Here is a 24,381-nt window from a genome sequence, read left to right as displayed (position 1 = left end):
TGTTTTTGCCCTGCTTGAAGCCCCAATCTCCGCGTAACAGCAGCTATTTGTGATATTGTGAAGGGTTATTTGCTTCAAAAAGAGGGGAGGGAGCAGCGGGGAATCAATGAACTCGTACGGCTTTGGTGCTGCTTAGCCGGCCACGTGGACAGGGCGAAGAAAAACCTCCCGTGCTGGCCATTGTACCCCAGCTGCAGGAGACCTTCTGTGGTGGAGCAGCGGCAGCATTGGTTATTTATTATAGGGTATTTAAAAGTAGAATAATAAAGGCAGGATGGTGAAAGTGCTGATCTGCGAGCTGACATTCAGACCGTGATGGAGAAATCCTGAGTGACCCAAAGTGGCTTCTCTGTGTCTCTGTCCCTGTGAAATAGGAAAAGCACATTTCTGTTGGTTGTCTTGTCTCCGTAGCTTGCAAGCTTGAGGAGTCAGAGATTCCTACACTGTGCCCTGGTAAATTGGGTCTGTGGGCTCAGGTAAGGTGTCCAGCCATTAGTACAAACCTTGCGTGATCATGGTTGGTTCTGGTAAACATGTGAACTCAACTGGCCAGGAAGCCATCGGCTCCAGGAGAGCAAAGGATCCAGATGTCTGGCTCCCCTCTGGCTGCAGCCCTCTGCGTTACCTAGGCATGGTGAAGCTGTGCTGAGAAACAGGCAGAAAGGCTCTGCTGGCAATTGGTGTGGGAGACTGGGGGCAACTGGTTGAAATAAAGCCTGGTGCTGCTTTCTTGGTACATACATGGTGTTGAATTAAGCCTGACCCACTGCCAGAGTCTGCCTGTGGCAGGTACAAATTTGAAGTTGGGCCACTGCAGGCAAGACGACTGTACCTTCAGGGGTGGGTACGACCATGGAGAAAGGCTCCTGCACATCAGTGCAGGGGATGTGACTGAGAGCACCAGGGCTGCAGGGTGTGGGTCTGTGGTGGTGGCCGCCTTCAGCTGCTCCAGTTCCATCTCGCCATGATACTGGAAGAGGGGGAGAGCAGGGTAATGAGGCCACTTGTCGGGGGAGATGTTACATCGGCAGGACACCAGTTTGCAAAAGGTGCAGCTGAAGGGGATGTGATCAGGGCTGTGAAGTGATTAGTGGTGCTGGGAAGTAAATAGTTCACGTGTCCCATGTCACCGGAGCACGGGGGCATGCAATGAAATTACCAGGCACCAGATTTAAAACCAATGAAAGGAAATACTTTTCCCAGACAGGAAAGCTGTGGAGCTAGTGCTGCAGGATGCTGGGGACGCCAGGGGTGTGGATAGATTCGGAAAAGGCCACCAAAGGCTGTTAAATGTAGGGCTGATGACAGCCTGTGCCATGGGCAGGCCCTGGGAGGGTGCTGGGTGAGTATTACTCTCTGCTTGCTGTGGTGTCACCCCGTGGTTCAGCATCTGCTACGAGCCGCTGTCGGCTCCGTCTGGGTAACAGCCTTGTGCTTCTGCTGCGTGAGAAAGCAACAGCCGTGTCTTCTGTCCTTCCTGCTTTCACAGTAAAGTGCAATAAAACCATGATTCTTCTACAACGGAGGATCCAGCACTGTAGGAATTTGACCGAGGACCACAGCTGACCTTCTGCTCGGATCAGCCTCGCCTGTTGTAGTGTCAGGGCTGTGTGTTTGGCAGGCAGAGGCAACGCAAAGGATACGATGTTCAGCCTGAATGGTGCCAGAAGTGAGGGATATGTCCAAGAGCTGTTCCACGAGGAAGCACAGCAGGTATGTCGGAGAGCTGTTTCCCTTCGTAGCCCAAGTTCCCATCTCTGTGGTCTCTGCATCTCCTCCTGGTCACCTCTGTGGCAGGTAAACAGGACTGAAGTAACAAAACTGCCCTTCTTTTTGCTATGGAAACCTGAGGTGTATTATTTAGAAAGGGAAAGAGGGACTTGGTTTCCAGAGGGCAGGAGGGAGCAGTTGCAATAGGAAAACTGCAGTTCCCCTGGAGTTTCAGGTCTCAGTTCCAGCAGCTCTGAAATTCACTGGTGCCCCAAGTACCAGAGCCCCGTGTCTCCTCTAGAAACGCCATGTTCTGATCAGAGAGGACTGTGTGTGATGGGAAGACCATCTTAACCTACTCTGTCAGTCCCGGTTGGTCCAGCCTGGTTTGTCATCTCATCTAAGAGACTTCTCCAGTGCACTGAGGACCCTGCTTGTCTTGGTGGGGTGCTTGGCAGGGGCAGGAGGAGAAGCACAATGTATAGCTGCAGGCTCTGTAGAGGACCCCTTGAACAGTGTTTTTGGTTCACGTAACATCATCAACGGGGTTAATTCGCTGAGGCTGAGTAGGATTCTGTTGCTGCTTATCCTACAAGAATATAAATAGGGTATTACAGGGAACCCTCTCTTCCAGGGATCCTAACAGCTCTGCTGCCCCTTCATCTTAGAGACAACTTGCGGCAAAGCTGTGTCTTAGCAGCTGTTGGTGCCCATCCCACTGTTGGTGGCCGGCTGTTACACCTCTTCTGCAACCTGCCTGTAAAGCACGAGAGGTACAACCGAAGGCTTTGCTTTCCTCTAGGTATCTCAAACACAGACCAAGCCCTGGTGGAAGATCCAGCTGTTTGTGTGGGAGCCGGTGCTTTTTGGAACATGGGATGGCGTCTTCACCTCCTGCATGATCAACATTTTTGGAGTGGTTCTTTTCCTGAGGACGGGATGGCTCGTGGTGAGTGAGTGCTGACTTGGTTGAATGTGTGAACAGGCGTTTTGCTCCTCACCTCTTTACCTCGTAGCTCCATCACCACCCAAATGTTTTGGATCCCATGCTGTTCATTGTAGACATTGCTTACGTCCTCTGTTTTTTTGTAGCATTTGAAAAAGTTCCACTAAAATGTACAGCTGAAGTGGCCTTTGTAAGTGGTTTCCCATTTTAGCTTTAGGAGAGAAAAAGAAAAACACAGCAACCAACCTTGACAAGGAACAGGGACACCCTTGTGTTGTACTGTTGAGATGAAATAACCGCTTTTCAAGTAAAGCGTGTTGCTGTAGTTACAGCCGTCTTCCCAACACCACTGAAGCAGGTCTCTTCCAAATGTGTCAGTGTTGGAGTCCCCAATGTCTTGAATGGAGAGTCCTCAGCCAGGTGAAATTGTCATCACTATCAAAGGGACTTCCACTTGTGGATCCAGAATCGTATCTCAATGAGAGTGTCCAGAGACAGTGGAAGAGAGTCTCTGCTCCCCTCCTGATGCAAAATATTGTATTGTCCCTTAAAATTTCCCCTTAGAAGAAGGAAAGCTCCCCTAGGGACGGGTGGGATTTGAACTTTGGGCAGAGTTCGTGTCACAGGCACTGTGGATGTCTTTCAAAAGGAGCATGAAGACACTTGCACTCTGTATTGAAAATTGCTTCACCGGAGGGTTTGAGGGGAGCTGCAGTCATCGTGGTGGAGAAGTCGGGATGATTCTCCTAGCTCCCTTTTCCTCTGCATCTTATTTCCTCCATGTCTCCTTTGAAAGCAAGTTACTGCTGGAGCAAACGCAAATAAAAATAAAGCCAGTAAATAAAAGAAAAACTGAAACAGCTGGAAGCCAGCATAAAAGGGAAGGGAGGAGAAGTCAGGGTTGGCAGAGAGCTCCCCTGGACGGTCATATGTCGAGCCGTTCGCAGACTCAGGCTTTTGCTATAAATTTCCAGAGCTGGGGCTGGTAAAGCTTTGCAATTCCAGGGGACCTTAATCTTGCCAAAATGTTCAACAACTATTGTAACCCTGCACTAACCCCTTCCAGCACGCATGCATAAATAAGCATCCGTGTTTAATGGGGGCTTTTTCTTCCCACTTTCTCTGCTTGCTGTTGTTGTTGTGAGTCCAACCTTCTTCCTTGGTCTTCATGTTAATCCCTTCTTCTGTGGGAACCATTGAATTGCCCATTAACTAGCTGCTGCCATAGCCTGGTGCCACCAGCAGATTCTGGAAAAGCCCATGGCTACGTGTATGTTTGCATATGTGTGCTTTGTTTTTTGTTTTTAGTTTTTTTTTTTAACTGAAGCATGTCGTATTTATTAACCCTTTTAACCTAAGGGTTGAAGAAAAACAACGGTTGTCCTTTTAAAAAAGGAGTATCGGGTTGTAGTGGGCTGTGGTGCTGACCTAGCCAGCAGCTGTGTTTATAGCAAACCTTGGCTCCATTCCCTACTGACCAGATAAAACCCCTGTCAAAGGCAGCGGGATGCTGAACCAAAATAGGATTTTATGATGGTAGCAACATCCTGGATATATTTCTGTTGTTTCACAAAAAAGAGAAAAGAAAAAAAAAAAATCTGGGATTTCAACCAACCCCAAAGCTGAGAAGCAGCTTTTTAGTGCTGGTGATACACAAACCCCGTCAAGGCTAGCGTGACCTCAGAAATGAGCATTGCGGGAGCAGGAGGAGAAGGAGCAAGGTTGGAAAGGAGTGATGGGGACATGGCCTGTCATACGAGTAAAGGCAGCGGAAGGGAAGCCAGATGTTAACGAAGCGCTGGGCATGGGAGGAGATTTCTGATCATACAGTTGGAATCACCATGCAATGGGCTGAGCGATTTATCAGCAGGGGAAGGTGGGCTGGAGCACGAGGGAAAACTTTTGACCCTGGAAAATAAATTACAGCCATGTGCGAGGGAGTTGGAAGGTCCCAAGCTCAGAAGAGGTGCTTGAATGCTTTTGGAGGTACTGAGCGCCTTCTCTTTCTGAAAATCCAACCTAAACTGAAGCCCCAAAACCAGAGGTGATGCTGACCCTTAAAGCTGCCAACAGAGACCTGCAGCTGGTTTTGTTCAGAGACGGTGGCTGGTGCAGCGGCTCTTCCCGGGGCCCTCCCTCTGCCCCAAGCAGGAATGAGGTTTTTTTTCAACGGGGCTGAATCCTCTGCAGGGAGAGGGAGAGCCACCTGCCCCGGGCATACGGCCTGCAGAGAAGGCCCAGCGGACACTGGTTTATGCAAGTGGTATCTGTCTTCCACGCCGTGTTGCCTTTGGGGTCTTGTTCTTTGGTATCTCATTGTTTGGGAGGATCAGAGCTTTTAAAGGTAAATGTTCTGAAAAATTAAAATGCGAGCTTGATGCTGTTAATAAATCAGCTGTCGCAAATCCCAGAGGTTCAATTTTGACAATACTTTTTGTTATGAAAGTGGTTTTTTTTTTTGTTTGTTTTTTTTTAACCATGTCATTCTAAAACATGCAGATAGGCGGTGATCCCCTCCCCGTGGTGGCTGAATCGTTGTTTGACCTTGTTCTTTTTAAACCAGAGGACAAAATCAGTGATTCTTGCAGGAGCCCAGTGACGGAGCAGAACCTACTCATGCAAAGGTCTGTCCAGCCCCAAGATGAGGCAGGTCTTCTTCAAAGGAGCACTAATAGGAGCTGTAAATTTGGCAATGAGTTACATTAATTAGATAAGTAGGGGTGTGTGTGTGTGTTTCTTTTAATCTGTAATGACTCAAGATTCATTGATCACTAGTGACTAGAAGCAGATAGGTCCTTTTTCTGTCTCAACAGGGTTGATGTGAATTGATCTTTATTTGATTTTTTTTCCCCCCCTCGTTCCAGGGAAACACTGGCATTGTACTGGGCATGTTTCTGGTGTCCTTTGTCATCCTGGTTGCCCTGGTGACGGTCTTATCTGGAATTGGGGTGTGTGAGAAGTGCAACATCAGAAGTGGAGGAGTCTACTCCATGATTTCTACTGTCCTTGGAGGTCAAGTAGGGGGGACCATTGGCTTCCTTTATATTTTTGGCCAGGTAATTAAAAAGAGAAAAGTTATTTAAAGAAAATGTAGAAACTTTGCAATGCAGATATTAATCTTGTGCTTTCCTGCCGCAGGAAGTAATGCTCCAAGTAAAATCTGAGTAATGCTCCAGTATGCTGGACAGCATGGGAGAGCAGCCCAGGGAGCGTTCAGCCCCGCTCTGCTCCCCAAGAGCAAGCCTGTGCATGGCAATACGCCTCCCGGCATGGGTCACAACGGTGGAGGAACTGGGTGTCTGAACAAGCGAACCATGCAGGACGTGCCCTCCCATCCCAAATTACCCCCATTGCCAGGACATGCCCTTGCTGGCGAGAGACTTGACTTAAACCGAAGTGGGAGAGGCCAGGGTGGCCACCTAAGGCACAGCGAGCGGCTGTGGGCTGGCAGGTTGGCCTTGGCATGCTCCCCATGCCCCTAGGCAGTGGGCAAGCCTTGGCTGCTTCTCTGCCGGAGCTGGTATGGGAGGAGAGCTGGGCAGCAGTAATGGCCACAGCTAATTGACTTCTTGAGATCCAAAAGTCCCAGTTCTGGGTTTTCTGAAAGGCCCCAAGGAGCCGTCATGGTGGTGAAGCACCCAAATACACAAGTAGTAAATGTAAAGAATGGAAAGTAATCTCTTAAACCTGCAGTAACTTAACCCCCTCCCCCCATAAAGATGTTATGAACAGTATAAAATGTGGTGAGCAGAGAAGCATTTTTATTGAGGTTTGTTTTTAACTGACTGGCTTGCAGCAATCTCTGAAACCCCTTAAAAACCCCCAAAGCAAAAATAATCCCCTCTTCTCCTTTCACTCCAGATTAAAAGCAAGTGTGCGTAAAATACAAACTGAACACAGTTACAAGCCAAGATATGGAAATGGGCCACACATGAGAATCCTTCCTGTCATATTTTCCACTCTCGCTCTCCGAGCGGACCCTGTCTGGGAAAGCAATCAGGTTGCAGCCTGTCCTGAGGGTCGTAAAAGCTGGGCTGCGGCAGCCCCGGCCCCTGCCTAGGCATCCTGTGCGCACGGGGGGCTGCGGGGTGGGAGCTGGCCGCTCGCTTAGGAACGCTTTGCCTGCTCCCGAAAGCTGATGCCTTTCCCTTCTCTTTGGCCGTGCTTTCTGCCCAACGTGCTTTGCACCAGCTGCAGGCTGCTCCCCCGCTACAAGATGCTCACGGAGCGCTGTAACCTCCGTCACGAGGCAAGTCTGGCCAGAAATGGGGGTATTTCCCATTCCCTGGTCTGACTGGGGCAGGTGGGGCATGACTGGCCACGTGCTGCTGATGCCTTGGGACATGAGAGGTGGCTCAGTGCCCTGGGGCTGCTGCGGAGGTGGGCTCCTGCTGCATCAGTCAAGGTGAGCTGAGACCTGGTTGGGCTTTGGTGTCCTCCTGGGGTGCTCCAGAGGAGAGGCTTAATCAGATTGCCCTAAACGATGCAGCACGCGTCTACTGGGTCCTACAGAGACTGACGTGTTTGGTCACCTCAGCTCTAACCGTGAGGCCAGGGTTTGGTGCTTTTCTCTGCAGTCTCCTGTCCTGGAGTGGTTTGCAGTAAGACCTGTCTGCGCAAGCAGAGTTTTTCCAGGGTCCAGCCCTAAAATCCCAAAAGCAAAGATAGTGGCAGCGCTTGTCTGGGTGTTGAAAATCTGTTATGTTCCTCACCCAGCAAAGTGCGTGGTTTATAAAGGCTTGTAAGGGACTGATTTCTCCAAATTTCAGCCTAGAACTCAGTTCTGATTTCAAGACAGGTAGTTCATGAGAGACCAGCCTGTGTCACAGTGGCGCTGGGGCCCCGGCCATTGCTGCGTGCGGAGCAGTGGGGTGTTTGTGGGCACCCAGCTCCGCCGTTCTGCTGGTGATGCTCATGGTTCGTCAGAGGAAAGGCTTCAAGGAGGCTTGCGGTGCTGAGACTGTCAGAGGCTCGCTCTGCTCTGCTCCCTTCAGAGTGTCCTTGCCCATTGCCATGCCTGGTGTGAAAGGAGAGTAAGCTTACTTAGTTAAGAAAATTTAACTTCTTTAAAATCTGATGTTGGTCAGATACAGGGAGTTGGGGTTGGGTGATACCACTTTCTGTCTACAGCGCTTTTCTTCATGTGAGAAGCAAGAACTGCACTGGTTTTAATGCGTTTATTGGAGTTACATTCCATTTGGGGTTTTTTTGGCTTTAGGTCTCAGGTGCAGTTTTTGTGGGTGCCCCAAGCGGAGCTGTGCTGGCGCAGGGTGTTGTCCTCTGCTAGCTCAGGAGGGACCTGTTTTCTGGAGAGAGCACCCATGTAGGACATGCGTGGTCCACTCAGTGGTGGTGTAGGCCATGCTAAACACAAGTAAACAAGAAGATATCCACTTGTTGGGGGACCACCTTGCAGAGTCTGAGACTCCTCTGGTGGAAACATTCATGGTGGGACTACTAGTGAGGAGAAAGAGAGACTTTCAGGGTGTAGTTCCCCAGATCTGTGCTAGGTGTCTGCCTATGATGGAAGTGAATCCTTCTCCAGGATCTCCCAAGTTGTAGGTGTCTTGAGTCTGAACAGGTGAATCCCACGCACCTTGCTTGCCAAAAACTGTGCATGAACCCACAGCTCTTGGGTATGGGTCAGGTTGTCCTGACCACCCTCAGTGGAGTGGTGCTGGGTCGGTCCAAGGTGGATATGCAGCGAAGGAGGGGGTCTGCTCTGACTTTTGCAGGCTTGGATGGGGATTTTCTCCCTTCCAGTTGCGTGGGAGCTGTGCTGCACATCCCTCGTCCGTGGATGGGGATAGTGGGGCCGCAGGACCCAAGGTCACGCCACCCGTGCCAGCGTGCGGCTGTGTGCCCCGACCTGGTTTGCCGGGGATGCCATGCACTGGAAAGGGTTCTTGCTGAAATGTCTGCTAGTGGGGACCTCTGGAGGGAAATGTCCTGGTATTTAGGATTGCTGCCCTGCAGTGGGGTTTGAGGCCTGAACCTGTGCTGCAGATGTCCCATCCTGCGGAATCTCAGCCACCCAGGGCAGAGCGCGTCCTGCCCTGCAGCAAGACAAACGAGCAGCTTTCCCGGGAGCTCAGGGGGCATGGCTTGCACAATGCGCTCTCCTCAAAACTGCAGGCTCCGTTCCAGCAGCGAGATGGGGAGCCGGTGAAACATCAGACTTTACATCCAAGCTAAACACCGAGTTAAAAATAACCCCTGGGAGGCAATGAAGGGGGAAGCAAACTGCTGTTCTTCAGGCAGGTGTTGAACTGTGACCCTTTCCTTCAGAGAAACAGAAGAAGGGAAGAAACTTGGAGGTTGACTCATCCTTTTCTCCCTCGGAGGAGCCAGTGTGCTTTCTCCTGGAGCATTAATGGAGGGTAAATTTTAAAGCCAGTGGAAAGTTCCTGGGCTGCTGGCCCTAGCACCCAGCCTTCTCCATTTACCCAGGCAGTAGGTGTGCTGCCCTGGCAATGTGCTGTCTTACAGCAATGAAGTTCAGAGCCTGTAGGCCAGAGTAACATTAAAGATTGTGTTGTGACAGCAAATGTCTGTCTGCCTGAACAGAGACCCTGCAGCCCGGCATGGGGGCTGTGGATGGGGATCCCTCGTTCTCCCGCGGGGCACTCACAGAGCTCTGTCCTTCAGTGCGTTGCAGGTGCCATGTACATCACTGGCTTTGCAGAGTCCATTGCAGATGTTCTGAGCCTCAGCAACATCTGGGCAGTGCGCGGGATCTCCCTGGCTGTCCTGCTGGGCCTGCTGGGGATCAACCTGGCCGGGGTGAAGTGGATCATCAGGCTCCAGCTCCTGCTGCTCTTCCTACTGGCCGTCTCGACGCTGGACTTTGTCGTCGGGTCCTTTACACACCTTGATCCAGGTAAAACTGGGGGTTCATCACATTGGGGTCAGGAGGCGTTGATCCCCCGGGGTTTTCTCCTTAGGTGTCTTTGTGAAGTTACACATCTGAGCAGAGGTTGAGTTCAGTGCTTCCAGATGCGTCCCCTGTCCTTTGGTACCAATCTTTTAGAGGCAACCCTTAATTTTTCAAGGAGTGAGTATTTCTAGAGCATGACTGAAGATGCCTTATTAGTTTAGGTGTTTAACCTCAGGAATCAAGCTCTCAGTGCGTGTGCTTGTTATACTTGTATTGCACTCGGAGGTTTTCTAACAACAGAAAGTGTGCTTGCAGTTGCTCTTTGTAGCCTTCTACTGTCTAACTCCATGTTAAGCATTGTGCCCACGAAAACGGAGGATTGTGACCTTGCCTTAAGGAGATCTTCTCCCCAGAGACCCCTGAGGTCGCTTAGACCCTGGCTGTGGCGAGCTGTGCCACCAGCGCTGGCCCCGGGCTGCACACCGCTGGATTTGTTGCCCAGGGCCGTGTCGGGGAGCCAAGGAGGGAGCTGGGTGGGCTGGGGCAGGTGATTGCTGGGGTTTCAAGGAGCCGTGGGTGCAAGTCTCCCCCGTTAACCTTCCCCAGCCTGACTTCAGCCTGCAGCGGCAGCCCCAGCTTGGGCAAGGAGGAGGTTCGGGGCTCCCACCTGCAGCCCTGCTTTCACCCCGAGCCCCCTTCATCCTCATCCCCGAGAGGTGTTTGCAGGGAAACACATCTCAAGACTGGGGAGTTGCAGTGAAAGGGTCCATTAGTCCAGCAATAACGAAGTGTGATTAGCTGAGTAAACAGAAGGTGTCAGCTTTCTCTTGGCTTCCCCCGTGTCCAGCAGCACCTTAGGGGGTTGCAAGAAACCTGCTAAAGTCGGCTTAAAGGAAAGATCTTCCGTTTCGATTTAGTTAGGATTCAGCCACCAAGTCGGGCGGCAGGAGGTGTGTCACGTAGGCGTTCATAGCTCTGATGACACGGCTGTGCTTTCCCACTGCTGGGTTATTTTGTGCTGCCGGTACGGTGTATAAGGATGGTGGGGTGGGGGCAGAAGCTGCTGCACCAGCAGCTGCTCCCCTCTTGGAGAGAGCCTTGTGGAAAGGCGTTTGCATTTTATATTTAGCACGTAAGAAATGCCCCAAATGAAAGGTGGTGCAAGTCTCAGCAGACACTTGCAAACGAGAACGAAGCGAGGACGGTTGTGCTCGGGGTGGCGTGTTTTGCAGAGAAAGCAACTGACCTGCTCCAAACAGCTGCGTTTCATAGGAAGTTGTTTTCTAAAGGAAACGGGGGGGGTCGCATTTTGGTTGTGCTCGGAGGAGACCTTTAATGTGGACCTAGAGACCTTTCTAATAGTAGAGAGAAAATGAATGCTTGGGGTGAGAGCTGATGATAGGAGAGTGAACATGGGAGCAGGAGGAGAGAATTAGAGGAATACAAATGTCAGCAGGAAGCATGCCCAAGTTGAGGTCGACGTAGTCGTCTTTGATTTCCTCCACTGCCGAGCACTATGGCATTTTCTTCTGACAGAAGATAGAGAAAGGAAAGGAGTGAGGCAGTTGAGCATCGCAGATGCTGCAGTTTAGCTGTGGCTAGCTAAAGAGAGGAGGGTTCCCAGGGCATGGAAGGTCGGGCTGATGGTGGCTGGATCCAAGCCCCAAAGCCCAGTACCCCAGAGCAGCACTGCCCATACGGTGGGACCTGTGGCCATAAGCCTGGTTGGGGAGAGCTGCGGGTTTCTTTGCTTTTACCGACAGCTTTCGTGTGAGAGAGCGGTTTTGAGTCCAGGCTGAACAGTTGGTTCCTCCCAAGTCCTGCATTTCCCCAGAAGGCCTCTGAGTGGTGTGTCAGCACCAACGGTGAGCGCTGGGCTTCAAGAAGCCTTTGGTCTTGCACGCTTTTTGCACGGCATGGATGGATGCTTGTCTCCTGGGTGCGATTGCACCCAGTCAGCAAAGCATCATCCCTCCTGCAAGGCCGTGCAGGAGGCTGCGGGTGGGACGTGCAGGTGTTGGTGACGCTCCATCCTCGAGAGCTGGCTGATGGCAGCGGCGGGGTGCGGTGCATCTGAGCCCAGCACCTGGGGAAGCATCTGAGACCCTTTTGGGGCAGGCAGGCAACTGATCAGCTCTCTGCAGCCTTTGCCTGTGTGCAGTTGTTTCGGGTTTGGATCTTTGGCTGCGGTGGTGACTGAGCTGCGAAGGGCAGCATGCAGGGAGAGCTGTGGGAGAGGTAATTTTTGGGGACAGACCTGTGAGCTGGAAGGATTTCAGCTGACATCTTGCCTGGCTTGCTTCCTTGTTTTATGACAGGTTTATGGGGTCTCAGCTTGCAGCGTCAGGTCTCGGTCTCCGAACCTGTAAAATGGGCCTCGTGCAGTCATCCTGCCTTCCCTGCTCCTACCATGGCAGCCTTTTCCCTCACTTCACATTTCCAAGTGCTGCACGCATACCAAAGGACTGCGCATCTGCCAAGCAGCAGTTATTTGGATTTAAATAATCTGCAGGAATGCCTGTCCATCTTGAAGGTCTTAAACGACTGCCTTTGTGTGGTTGCGCTGGGTGGAGTCCCCTGCTCTTCTCCCCATTCCCTCAGCTCACACCCAGGCACACACCAAATCGGATATTGTCCAAGCACTCACTCCCTTCCTGTGGTTTGCCTTTATTTTTAGGTTGAGGACAGAGTGTGTTTATACAAAAGGGGGCTTCTCAGCAGGGCTTCCCGCTGCTTTTTCTCCTCTTTTTTTTTTTTTTTTTTTTTCCCTCTCTATTGCTGTGGCTCACTCCTGCTCCGGGAGCCGGCTGGGCTCCTGCAGCCTGGAGCTGGGGCTGGAGGAACTGAGCAGTTCCAGCAGACAGGGAGAGCTCTGGGTCGCTTGTCCAGATGCTGCTGACCCCTCTGAGGCTGCAGGCAGGCCTGCCTGCCTGCCTGCTCCCTGCCAGGCTGCGGCAGCCCTCTGCCTGGCCCCAAGGGCTTTTGCTCCTTTCCGCAGGCTGCCTGCAGGGTGGGGTGGGACTGGCTGATTTGTTGGAGTTAATCCTAAATCCTCCCCTTGTCTCTGGCTGGCACTTCCACTGGGGACGGGTCATGGTCCCAGGCTGGGATCTTGGCCAGGGGTGGGTAGTGAGGAGAAGGGCTGCCTGTGCTGTCTGAAAACCAGTCTCCGGACGCTCACCTTAAAATTCAGTCCTACTTCCAGAAACGGAGCACCCGTGCTCCTTCCTCGGGACAGAAAACATCCGTATTCTCTTTCTCCCTAGGCACAGCTTAATGTTTTTACTAAACCTAACGAACGCAGGTGAATTGAAATCAAGGCAGTGCTCGACTTCTCAACCCATAACCAAGACCCAGCGCTTGCTGCAAAACTGAATGGTAGCAATGCAGGGTTTCCTTGGCTTGCATATGTTTGCAGTTTAATTCTGGAGGTCCGTACCTCAAAATCAGCCTGAGTTATTTTGGGGGGAGCGGTGAATGTAAAGGAGAGGATGCTCCCCTCCGTGACCAGCTCCTCAGAACAGTATGTGCAACTTTTTGGCCTCTTCACGTCCCGAACGTTAGAGTCATGGAAAAAGAAGATAAGCCTGCCGTTAATGCCCACCCTTTTATTTTCCTAGCATATCTCTGCTAATTTTTGTGTAGGGTGACTCCCAAATACTCCCTTCCAATTAGGCGCCTGCTTTCCTGTTTTGGCAGGGGCTCTCAGGTGCCCTGTTGGAGCAGAGCGGCTGCGGGAGTGCGGGGGGGCATCGGGGGAGAGCTGGTGTTAGTTTCATTGCGCTTTGTTGGGGAGATGAAAAGAATCGCAACATGAGCAAAAGGGGCCCGACAACAGCCTCTTAAATGCCTGGGGGGAGAAAAAACAAACGTTGTTTTGTTGGGAACTCAAGAATTGGAGGGTGGGACCCCTAGGGCTGGGACCCCCCATCCTGCAGCAGACGGTGCTGTGTGCCTGGGGCTGAGCCCCTCTCCTCCCGGCTGGGGAACCCGGGTAGTTCATTTCTCAGGGACGCGGGGAGGCTTGAAAGGCACGTTGCTGTCAGGGTGCTTCTGCTTGGGATTACTTTCTATGCAAACCACATCCTTTGTGCCACCCGCTTCGGCTTTAGCTTCCCAAAGCTGCTCTCACAGAGCCCAGAAAACCCATTTATTATCGTTACTTCTTTCTCCGAGGATGAGTCCTTTGGAGGATTCATCCCCCTCGGGCATCCTGCGGCAGAGCTGGGGAGCTGGTGCTCTCCCGTGGGTACCGTGGGTACCGCTGGTGAGGAGCAGTGGGAGAGGAGCTTCGCCTGGGGCTGCTCCAGCAGACAGGGAACCTGCAATTGTTAAAGTGATTTATGTATATAAACACTGGTGTTGTAAAGATCCCTCAAATGGTGCCTCGGGGGCTTTGATGGACTGAATTAATTAAATATATTCCCACATATTTAATGTGAAAGTGATCAAAGCCTCCTTATCAGGGGCTTTTGCTTGGCTCTGGGGTGTTTTGTTTTATTTTTGGGCACGAGGGGTGTGCCCCAATTTCATAAGAGAGGGTGCAGGAAGGATGTGTGTGTCAGAAGATGATCTGCAGCTAATCCCAGAGGCTTTATCCAGGCTGATTGCTGACTTCCTGGCCTGAGACACATCTGGAAACTGGCATCAAATTCCAAGTAGAAATCACTGAGCGAGCGGCAGCAGAAAAAAAATCCCACTTTGCTACTGAACAAGGTAGACACCGTGGTGAATAAAAGCAGGAGGCTGCTAATACGCTCTTTATTTATTAAAAAACACGGGATTGCTTTCCCCAGGTTTTTCCAATTATAGCGCATTGAATGGCCCTGACATCACTCTTGAGCCAGGGCCAGCCTATTCAACAGTCTGGCGAAGACATTTATTAACTGGTTACCTGCCAATTGTCTGGGCTAGGAGCTGCGGGACAGATGTGTTTTGAAAAGTGATAACATTGTTAGGGGCCTTATTTAGATAGTGAGAGGAAAGCTACACCACTCTGTCCAGGCTCTCTGAAGTAGGTATTTAAAGCAGTTTATTTAAAAAAAAAAATGAGGTTGAGATATAACTTTGCTGCGTGGTTCCACTCTGCCTCCCTGTTTGTAGGTAGGTTTTCACGGTGTTTCCTTGCTGGAGGACACCCGGCAGTAGGACTTTGTTGAGGAGCAGCGGTCTCGCCTGCCGGTGGACGCTCAGGGTGTCGGCACAGCTGCTGCTGGCCGGGGGCTGGGGCTGGCATCCCTGTGCCCCAGCTCCGTCGAGGCCAGGAGGGATTTCTGAGCCCACAGCCCTGAAGCATCTCCCAGGAGGTGGGTAAGGAGGAGGGGAGGAGAGCTCAGGGCCTGCGGGTCCCTGCCCTCCTGCACCCGCCGGGCTGCGCTGGGGATGCCGTGTGCATCTAACCTGCTCTTAAAAATTTCCAGTGATGGTTCCTCGGCTGCATCCTTGGGGACCCTGCTGTAGTCACTGCTATCTCAGGCTAACCCCTCCTTGCTGCAGCCAAAACCCACCACTTTGGGTCTCTCGAGGACTTGGGGACCAGCTGATGTCCTTCCTTTCTGCATTAAACCGCCTTGCGTGAAAGACCTCTCGTGCTCCTCTTCAGTCTTCTCTTCTCCAGGTGAAGTCTTCTCTTCAATGCAAATGGCTGTGTAGGGCATGGGAGCGAGCTGCCCTCTGCCACATGCTGCCGAGGAGGAGGAGGGTCCTGGCCTCATTTGACACCCTAAAATGTGCCACTGCATGGTGCTGTCAGGGCCGGGCTGGCCCGGGTCCATCCCTGGAGCAGGAGAGGGTTTGACGAGGTTGCTACAGGTTTAAACTTGCTTAATACGTAATACTTCTCCTGATTTATACAGGAGATTTTGTACACGGTTGATTTAACCTTTAATTTCTTTGCTGTTTCCCTGTGAGGCAATGCTAAGCTCGTCTTCCTAGAGCTTGTAAATAAATCCAGAAATACCTCAGCTGGCTTTGTCCCCTGCTAGACGCTGCCTTCACGTGGGCTTTCCCCACCCGCTCCCCCCATAAAACCTCCTGTGCAGGCTCTCCGTTCAGCAGCAACTTGTTTAATGCTAGAGACCTCATAAAACCGACTGGCTCGAGGAAGATATATATCATCCCATAATCTCTCCATCTCTCTCTGTTGCTGTGTTTAAACGGGACAGCTTTATTTAATTGCATTGATTCTTTTTCCCCCCTCTTTTTTTGGTGCCACTACATAATTGTTTTCAAATGATGGAGATATTTTACCTCCTCTTTTTTCATTCCCCCAGTGTTTAATTCTATTCACAGTTCAGCTGTGCCCCGAATCAGCTTTCCTTATTTAGGGATTTAATTTATGAAGGTAATTTCTAGATATTAGATTCTCCAGCCGCTTCACTTCTAGTTTGCATTCCTCTCCTAGGCTAAAAAGAAAACTTTGCGTGGGACATGAGTCTTTATCTACTGCTCATCATCTTCTTTGCTGGCTTGTGTTAACAATTTTTGGCCTTTTTTGGCTGTAGGTAAGAGAATTTAGCCTGGTTGTACCTTCACTGGCCTGGATGATGGCCCGGTGGTTCTTGCTGGTTTTCTTTTCTACGCAAAGGGGAAATGCATTCATTGAAAAGTGTGATTTTGGTAAGGAAAATATATTCTCTTGATTTAAACTGAATTCAATTAATAGTTTCAAACAAACAAACAAAAAAATCCTTTTAGGTGACAACATCTTGCTCAGCCTTTCCAAAAGGAAACACTGTTTGTTTTCCAGTCTGAAACTAGACTTGAAGCTGTGTGTGTTGTATGGATAATGAAAACCTCCCCAAAATAAAATCAAGCTATTATTTTGGACACAGAATCAAAAAATCAACAAACAGAATAGTTTTCTTTGGAAATACCATTGTCATCTGGATAATATATCCATAACTTGGAAGTCGGGGATGCTCTAGTCATGAGTATGGCAGAAGACTCTGTAGACCATGGCAGGGTCCGGTGGATTATGTTGTATTTTGGTTAACTGCTTTCTTTTGAAAGATGGGGGTTTGATCGGCATGGATTGGGCTTTGTCCCAAGCAATACATGGGGTAGCTCCGAGCTAGAAAGGAGGTCACTCCAACGAGTCCAAAGGATGTGTGTCATCGCCGCTGCCGCTCAGCTGCCGTTCATTTTCCTCCAATTGTTGTGCCTTGACTCAGCCTAAATTCTGATTTCTCAAGGCTGGGTTTTTTCATCAGAGAAGTTCTGCAGAACCTCCCACAACCGGGGACTCTGGGCACGACTTCCAAGAAATACCACTCTATAATTAATAATAATATCCCATTGATGCAAAGTATTTTCCTAGAAAAAGGGTGAAGCAAGGAATGTTTTACTTCTCATCCTCTTTGTAATGAATAAAACCATTTCCGCTGGCTGGTTTGAATACCGCTGAACAAGCCAGGTAGCAGATACCACATCAAAAAATAAAATAGTAATGGAAGGATTTTATATATTACAGCAAGTCTGGTGGTTAGCATTAAATAATATAAAACATAAGTGGACTTTATAAAGTTGAAATACCCATGTTAATATCTCTTCCTTTTTTCTCCTAACCAAAATTTCAGGTTTTCCACCTGCAGAAAATATAATTTTTTGGCTTTTTTGCAAAAAATAATTAGAACCCACCAACCTGTAGAGACAGAATGAGTGCCAAACAGCTCTACTAGCTACTTTCACAGGCACGTTCCTGAGTTTTCCTTTATTTAAGCAGTGCCGAGGCGCTGGGCTTTCGTCATGAGGAGCTGCCCGTGTGGGCGCTTTTGGGCTCTGTGTGTCCTCTTGTGTTTGCCGGTGGTTTTCCAGTTCTCCATCCTCCTGAGAAGCTGAGGTGGAGATAAAGCAGGCGCATGGGGAGTTGGGCAGAAACTAGCGTTTCCTCCCACCCAGCCTGGTCCCTCAGGAGATCTGATGTGGCTGGGGAGAGCCCGGGGGGACCGTAGGCTGCTTCACGATCTGAGAGAGGTGACAGCATCCCGCAAATGAAAATTGCCCCATTAGCTAAATACGAACGTCAGAGACAGATTTAAGCAGCTCCCTTTGTTTATTCTGACTTTCCTGCTATTTTTAGCTGTTGGCCAGCACCCATTATTGCAGGTCCGTTGGCTTTAGGGAGAGGAGGATGCTTGTGACCTGATGGCTCTCGTGGCTGGGATGCTCCACGAGGAGATGGATTGAGGATGGAGTGCGAGTGCATTTATCGGGGGTGCGTTTACCGGAGGGGAAGGATGTGAATACTTGGGTTTGTCACATATGCAAAGGCCTGATGGTCCCGGAGCGGGTTTTTTGCAGGTTTCCTCAAACAGATCACCCCCCATCGCTTCTGCTCTAGGCTTCGTTGCTTGCTCGAGGGTGTTCAGTGCACAAATCCCACGCTCCTCCGTGCCTCCCATAACACAGCAGACCATTGCACCAGCCGGTGTTAAACCTCTTTCCGAGAGCGTCCTGCGGCAGGCCAGGCTGCAGGGCGCGCTGCCGAAACCCCGAGCAACTTGAGAAGAGGTCGCCTGCTGCATCCGGAGACTTTGGAGAAGAGCAAGACAAGTGCGTGCTTCCTCTCGACAGCGCTGTCAGTCTCCATGCTTGCTAATGTGTCTGCTCAACTGAGAATTATTTATGCACGGGGGTGATTCATCGCCCTGCAGCAAGGTTGCTGGCAGCCATTGGCGTGATGCCTGTCTCCATGCCGGCACTCGAAGCGTGATCTAAATACCCCGTTTTCATCCCCAGCGGCGGTGGCCGGGACGGACAGGTGCGGTGGAGGGTGGTTTTCGGTAGAGGGTTAACGGTGGGATCCCTCGGAGCCCATGGTGGCAGGAAGCCGTATTGTGTGTTGACTTTAAACAGGAGATTTGGGAGATCAGCTCTGGAGCAGAAAACAGGGGCTCGGGAGGAACAAACACTCGCTGCTTCAGAAGGGCGGCGATTTCCTTTCGGGTAAACACGTCATTAATCTCAGGGAGCACATTCTTTTCCATCAAAAGATAAGGGATTCAAGTTGCCTTTCTCAGGGCTTGGCCTTTTTAGATTGTTTTAACTGTGGCTTTCACTCCTTCAATTACAGACTTTACATAATCTCTCATTTTGGGTTTGCCGGGCTTATTATGGGTGCAGAGAAAGTCTTGGGCAAGGGAACTCCTTTCCTTCTTTCTTTAAAATTGCTCTGATCCTTCTCCCCCCACCCCACTCTTGCCAAATTTTTTTTTCACTAAAACCTGTCTATTTTTTGCTACTTGCAGCTCTGACGAATGTGAAACATAAATGTGCTGTTTGTCCTAATTTATGAAACCATTTCCCTAATGCTAATGATAAAATAGGAGCTTATTTGTTCACCACAAGTGGAAAAATAGCAATGGGCTCCTCTCCCCGCCCTGGGCTGCCTCTTGCTGCTTAGCTTTGGTTTGGAGTTTTTGATGCCACCGCTTGCTGTGGCCAGTGAGGCGTGGGGAGATGCCGGCTATGGCACCCAGCGCTTAATTTTCAGCTGGCACCATCCTGCCGCGCGGGGAGACAGCAGCGGCAGAGGTGCTGCTTTCACTCCCACTGCCTGTGGCTCGGGGTCTGTGATCGCTCTGAGCTCTTTTGATAGTAAATGTGTTTAACTGGCATTTAGGGACGAAATTACAGAGGGAATTTAGTCCCTTCCCGTTCTTACCTTCTCTTCTTCCCGGTACTTTGTGCTGCCAGCAGCGGTGTGGGCTGGGTTGGGGTAGAGCAGGAGCTGGGGAGCTCCCGCATCCCCCATCTCTCGGTGCCCTGCAGTCTTTCTGCACCGGTCTGTCAGTGTGGCCACACGCCATTGTGTTAATTGCGTAATAGCTGCGTTTTTATCACTGCATAATCATTGACCTGCATGTATTCAACACAAAAATTCCTCTCTGTTTTTTCCCTCACCTAATTTAAGACTCCCAAAGCAGAAATACTGAGGTTGTGGGAGCTGTCAGCAGGTAGGACGTGGCCCTGAGGACTGAGACAAACCCAAGGCATGACGTCAGTTGTGACGTACAGAGGATGAATCCGCAGGGACAGGTATCAGGAGTCTTGCGTTCGCCCTTTTCTGTCTGGGCTGGGCTGCACGTGCCCTGTCTCCAGCTATGGAGCTGTGCTGCTGCCCACAAGCCCAGCACGGAGCAGACGTGCTCCTGGCTTGTCGGAAATGTGCGCTGATCCACACTGGCTCACGTGGCACGTGTGTTGCACCGGGGCTGCAGAAAAGGGCGACCTGCGTTTGGTGAACATGGTCCCCTGGGTAGATGAGTCCGGGGGTAGCTGTCAGGAGACAGGGGCATCGATCTCTTCAGTCCATCGATCCTCCAGCTCTGCTCCCCTGCAGCTCTTCTCTTTCACTTCTCTTTCTTCCCAGTATTCCAGCCAAACCTTGTATATCTATAGGTGAAGCAGGAGATGCCCTGGAAGATGTTAAAACATTTTTGTATCCCTGCATGAGTTCAGTGAAGGTTATATATATATATATCTGTACCTGCCAGCGCAACTCTGCCTCTTAATGCACTTTGCTTTCGTGACTCACCCGCCTCTTAGAGGACTGGGACTTTCTGGTGAAAATCTGTTCAAGCATCTCAGGCCAAGTGTCAGCCCACAGCAAGTTGAGCAGTGGAATGGTAGCATGGAAAAAACACCATGCTGTCCTCTGTCCACCTCCAGCGCTGCTTCCCTCTCACTGTTTTCCTTCCCAACCTTTCCGTTTTTCTCATACATCTCTGCCTCCACCTGCCCTGTACCAGGCTGGCAGCAGTAGGGCAGCGCCTCAGAGCAGCAATGGCAGTGTTGGACTTGCCTGGGAAAAAAATATCGTGAGGACCTCGGGAGCTGGAGCTGGGCGGTTGCAAAGGCACGGCTGCAGAAGCAGCCTGGCCTTGGAAGAGCATTGGAAATGTGATTGTTAATGTTGGTGTTAAACAAGCCCAAACACAGGAAGCCACGCGTGTGCACGGAGGGATGCAGCTTGCCACTACACCGCTTTGATTGATTTATTTTTTTATTCTGCTGGGAAAGGTGATTCAAGTGTTATTCATGACCCCCGTGCCCTTTTCATGCCTCTTTGATGATGCCAGTCCGCTGGAGAGGTGCACTGTTTCCAGTGGCCTTCCTTGGGTGTGCTGCGTGGCGTCGCTGGGCTGTGGTTGCGGTCAGCTGGACCCACATCGTTCTCCAGCACATGCAAGTACCCCCTTCGCTGGGGAAGCCCAGAGCCATCCGGAGCGTGGCTGCGTTGGCACAGAGCATCGCTCAGAGCTGTTGCATCAGAGGATCCTGTGCTGCTTGTTGCCTCAAATTAATTCAGCGTTTGCACAGGGTGGGGGGAACACAAAGATAAGACTGTGGGGTTTGGATGAAATTCATGGCTTTGCACCCATCTTTTCACATCCATGGTTTCTGTGTGGATGGTTAATCCTACGTACCTGCAATTGCACACTGAGATGCTGAAAAACCTGTTGTTGGTGGCGGTTTGGCATCAAAATGTTGCTTCATTAAAGCCAGGCCTGCCTGACTTTCCCTTGGTAAGTGAAGATGCTGTTCTTGTGTGATGGGCTATGGGTAGTATGTATGTTTTGGTGGGTCTGGTGACCACCAGACCATCCATGGATGAACTACTTCTGCAGGCAGGGGAAGAATTAGTATTGCAAGGGCTTTTGGAGGGAGAATTTCACTCCTTCCCGGCTGTAGAGCACTTCGACCTATGTAGAAATTAATTCGGTTTAGGCCACCCAACAGTCATCTGACAGACCACAACTTCTGAGAGTTACCAACCTGACAGGGCTTGACTTACTCACCAGGGAGTTAACAGCTCGGATGTCCTGGCTTGTACCTTGCTTTTGGCTAAGAGTTTGGAGGAAGAAAATGCAAGCATATGGCTGGTGAGGAGTGAAACTTTATCTTACTGCAGAGGTGTGTGTTCAGGTGAGGACGGCAGCTGTGGGACCAGGCTGTGAGGACCGTTCTTGTTTTCTCCACACTGGTGTGCCTGGGTATCTCCAGCACCCGCACCAGGACCTCACTCCGGGCATGCACTTGGACTGGTGTCCAAGGGGAGTGACTGGATTTCAGAGCTTATGCCGGAATGGTTTAGAGATGGAAGAAGAAATGGGAAAGACAGAGAGAGGAGATAATTATGCCAAGGATATATAATTACTCTTTGGCTCTCCATGTCTTACATTGCACAGGATCCTGAAAATGCTGGGGTGAGACCTGGGAAATGTGCTGCAAGACAAACACTTCCAGCTGTTCCTCTGAAAGCAAATCTCAGCAAGTACCTTCCAGGCAGGAACGTGTGGGCTTACTTATTTAGGAAAAGAAAAAAAATCTCACCATTTCAAGCCTTCAGCATTCACCTTCGTAATTAAAATCTCTAATCACAAGCAGAGTGCAATACGTGACCGTCTTCTGGGAGCTGTTTCTTAAGGTGGTTTTCCATTTTTGCACTATTTAGCCCCTGCCTCGGTGCCAGGGTTTACTTAACCTTAAGCTTGTGAACAGGCTTATTGAATTTGGCCAAGACTTGACTAATCTGTAATGAGCTCCAGGTTGCCTGGAACTTGGCAGCGCTGTCGTCCTCTGTGCCGTTGCATAATGGCCTGACCCCGTGTAACCACGGCTTCGTCTCGTGCCCCTTCCCCAACCTCCTTGACTCCTGCTCCGAAACCCCAGGCTTCACGCAGGGGCCACCCTGCTAAGGGGTGTCCCAAGTGCCGAAAACCTCCTTGGCTGCTTTCATCCTCTTCCATGGGGCAAGAGGTGGGAGAAAGTACAAGAAAAGCTCAAACGTGGAAACCAGCCGGGGCGGAGGGGGGATGCGGTGGTGGCAACCAGGCGAAGGCTGGTACCTCCTCCCAAGCATCCATGGTGGCTGGGGGGACATGAGAATCCTGGCCATCTTCCTGATGTGCCCTGTGGTCCCCCTGCGCTTGTGAATGGAGGATGCTTATCCTGGAAGCTCTTCCATTTGAAACTTGCTAGGTGGTTTTTATTGTTTATTACATCATTTTAATAAGGGCAACTGGAAGGACTTAATTTGTCAAAAATCACAGGAATAATTCAGATGTTGTTCTAAGTCAATTTTTTCCCGTTGTTTATTTACTTCGGCTCAACCACTTGAGAAACCCATTATTTGCTTACCCCTTATTGAGTATCTAATGATGAAAATAAATTGTTACTGATCTTTATTGTGCGTTTCCCATAAGGCTTACATGACACAGAGAAGGAACCAGATCCTTTTCCTTCTAGCATGACGCCGGGAAGATTGTTTATAGCACTTCAGCTCCAGCCCTCTGCAAGCCAACCGAGAGCAGGATCATTAAAGGCAGGATTTAGAGGTTGTGGGGTTGCATAAATTAATTGAGAGCAAGATTTGCCAGACAAACATTTTGTAATGAGCGAGGAGGGAGGAATCTGGCTTGGATCTTGTGTGCCCAGCAGTAAGCTGGAGGAAAAGATCCTCTTACAAAAAAAAATTAATAAAATGATCTTGCCTTGTTTGGAGATCAGAGAGCCAAATATAGACCCTATCGCGTTTCCTTCCCTCCTCCTTCCGAAGCTCGTCCTTTTGAAGTGCACTTTCAATGGGATGTGGATAATTGACTCTGTGAACAACCGACCGAGTGCTCTGTTGGTTTAACCGATTGGTCTCAGTTGCTGATTCCTGTTTTGTTTTGGATGATTTTCAGCCCAATTGCCCCGTCAGCTACAATTAGTCCCATTAATATGACAGCTGAAAGGTCACAGATGACTTGCTCCGGTCGCAGGCGTGAGGGCAGGCAGGAGATGCTCACAGCGTGGTGTTCTCAGCTCCGCGGTAGCGTGCCGATAGCTTGCTTGAATTGATGGCGATTGCAAATCCTGGTGTAAAACCGATCAGAAAGGGACGTGAGATTTGCTTCACGGGAGGGTGATGGATTGAGAAATGAGGTTGCAATAACAAGTAACATTTGGATGAACTTTTCTTTCATTAGACAAGAGAGCTCCTGGTTGTGTGTAAAGGGGAAACGTGGAATGGCTGGGCTTCCTCTCGCCCGCCAGAGCCGCGAGGAGAGGAAGCAGAAGTGGGATGGAGTCGTAGGCGCATCCTGTGGCTCTTTCAACAAATCCACGGCTGTCGTTTTCTGTGGTTCCAGTGACATCTGCCCTGGTTTTGGGCTTTGTCTCTTCCACCCAGGATTTACACTTAGGGGAGTAAAGTAGGAAAGGGAACAGCAGACGAATGGGTGGAGCACGAGGGATCGTTTGGTTTCTTAAGATTAATAGAGGTCAGATGCATACAGGTGCAGGTCAGACATGGGACTCATGGGTCTCACAGTCTCTTTGGCCATAGTATGGCCAAAACAGTATCACAGAAAATGTAGTCTGGTTGTATACTTGGCTTTTTGTATGAGAAGGGAGACATAAGGCACCCGAACTGCCTGGATCAGCCCTTTGTTGAATTATATAGCCCCAAAACCCGGTTGGAAGACCCGGGTTGGAGATGGTTCACTCACAAAGCAGGATGCTGTGCCTGGTGAGGTTCTGCAAGGGTCTGGTTTTGGTTTGGTGTTATTTGGTATTTTCCTTAACTGCTTGGATGATGGAAAAGAGAATATACAGATTCAGTTTGCAGATGACTCCCAGCAGCATGGCTGAGAGGGTCAGACTTCCAGACGACCTCGCACAAGCTGGGGAAGTGGTGTGAAAGGGATGATTTCTGGTTTGATGAAGACAAACATAAAGTTTTACAGCCTGGCAGAAACCGTCGACTGTGCTAGTGCAGGATGGAGGCTGTTTCCAGTAGGTGAAAGGATGCTATTAAAAAATGCAAACAGCTTAATATAAGCAAGAAATAGCATCGTGA

At 50.3% G+C, this 24,381-nt stretch overlaps 1 protein-coding gene across 1 annotated transcript in view; it reads left to right on the top strand.

The window, feature by feature from the left end:
* Window positions 1-1,634: 1,634 nt before the first annotated feature.
* The window catches only part of SLC12A8 (solute carrier family 12 member 8), a 49,676-nt gene continuing 26,929 nt past the window's right edge, over window positions 1,635-24,381 (top strand). Inside the window, 4 exon segments of the mRNA XM_082312554.1 lie at window positions 1,635-1,713; window positions 2,513-2,659; window positions 5,521-5,712; window positions 9,305-9,536. Of these exon segments, the coding sequence (XP_082168680.1) occupies window positions 1,645-1,713; window positions 2,513-2,659; window positions 5,521-5,712; window positions 9,305-9,536 (640 nt within the window). The 5' untranslated portion in view covers window positions 1,635-1,644.

This window comes from Platalea leucorodia (genome assembly GCF_965183815.1).
Source record: "Platalea leucorodia genome assembly, chromosome: 5".
Classification (NCBI taxonomy): Eukaryota; Metazoa; Chordata; class Aves; order Pelecaniformes; family Threskiornithidae; genus Platalea; species Platalea leucorodia.
The sequence above is the reverse complement of the archived record's forward strand: the minus strand, read 5'-3'. Positions and strand labels throughout refer to the sequence as shown.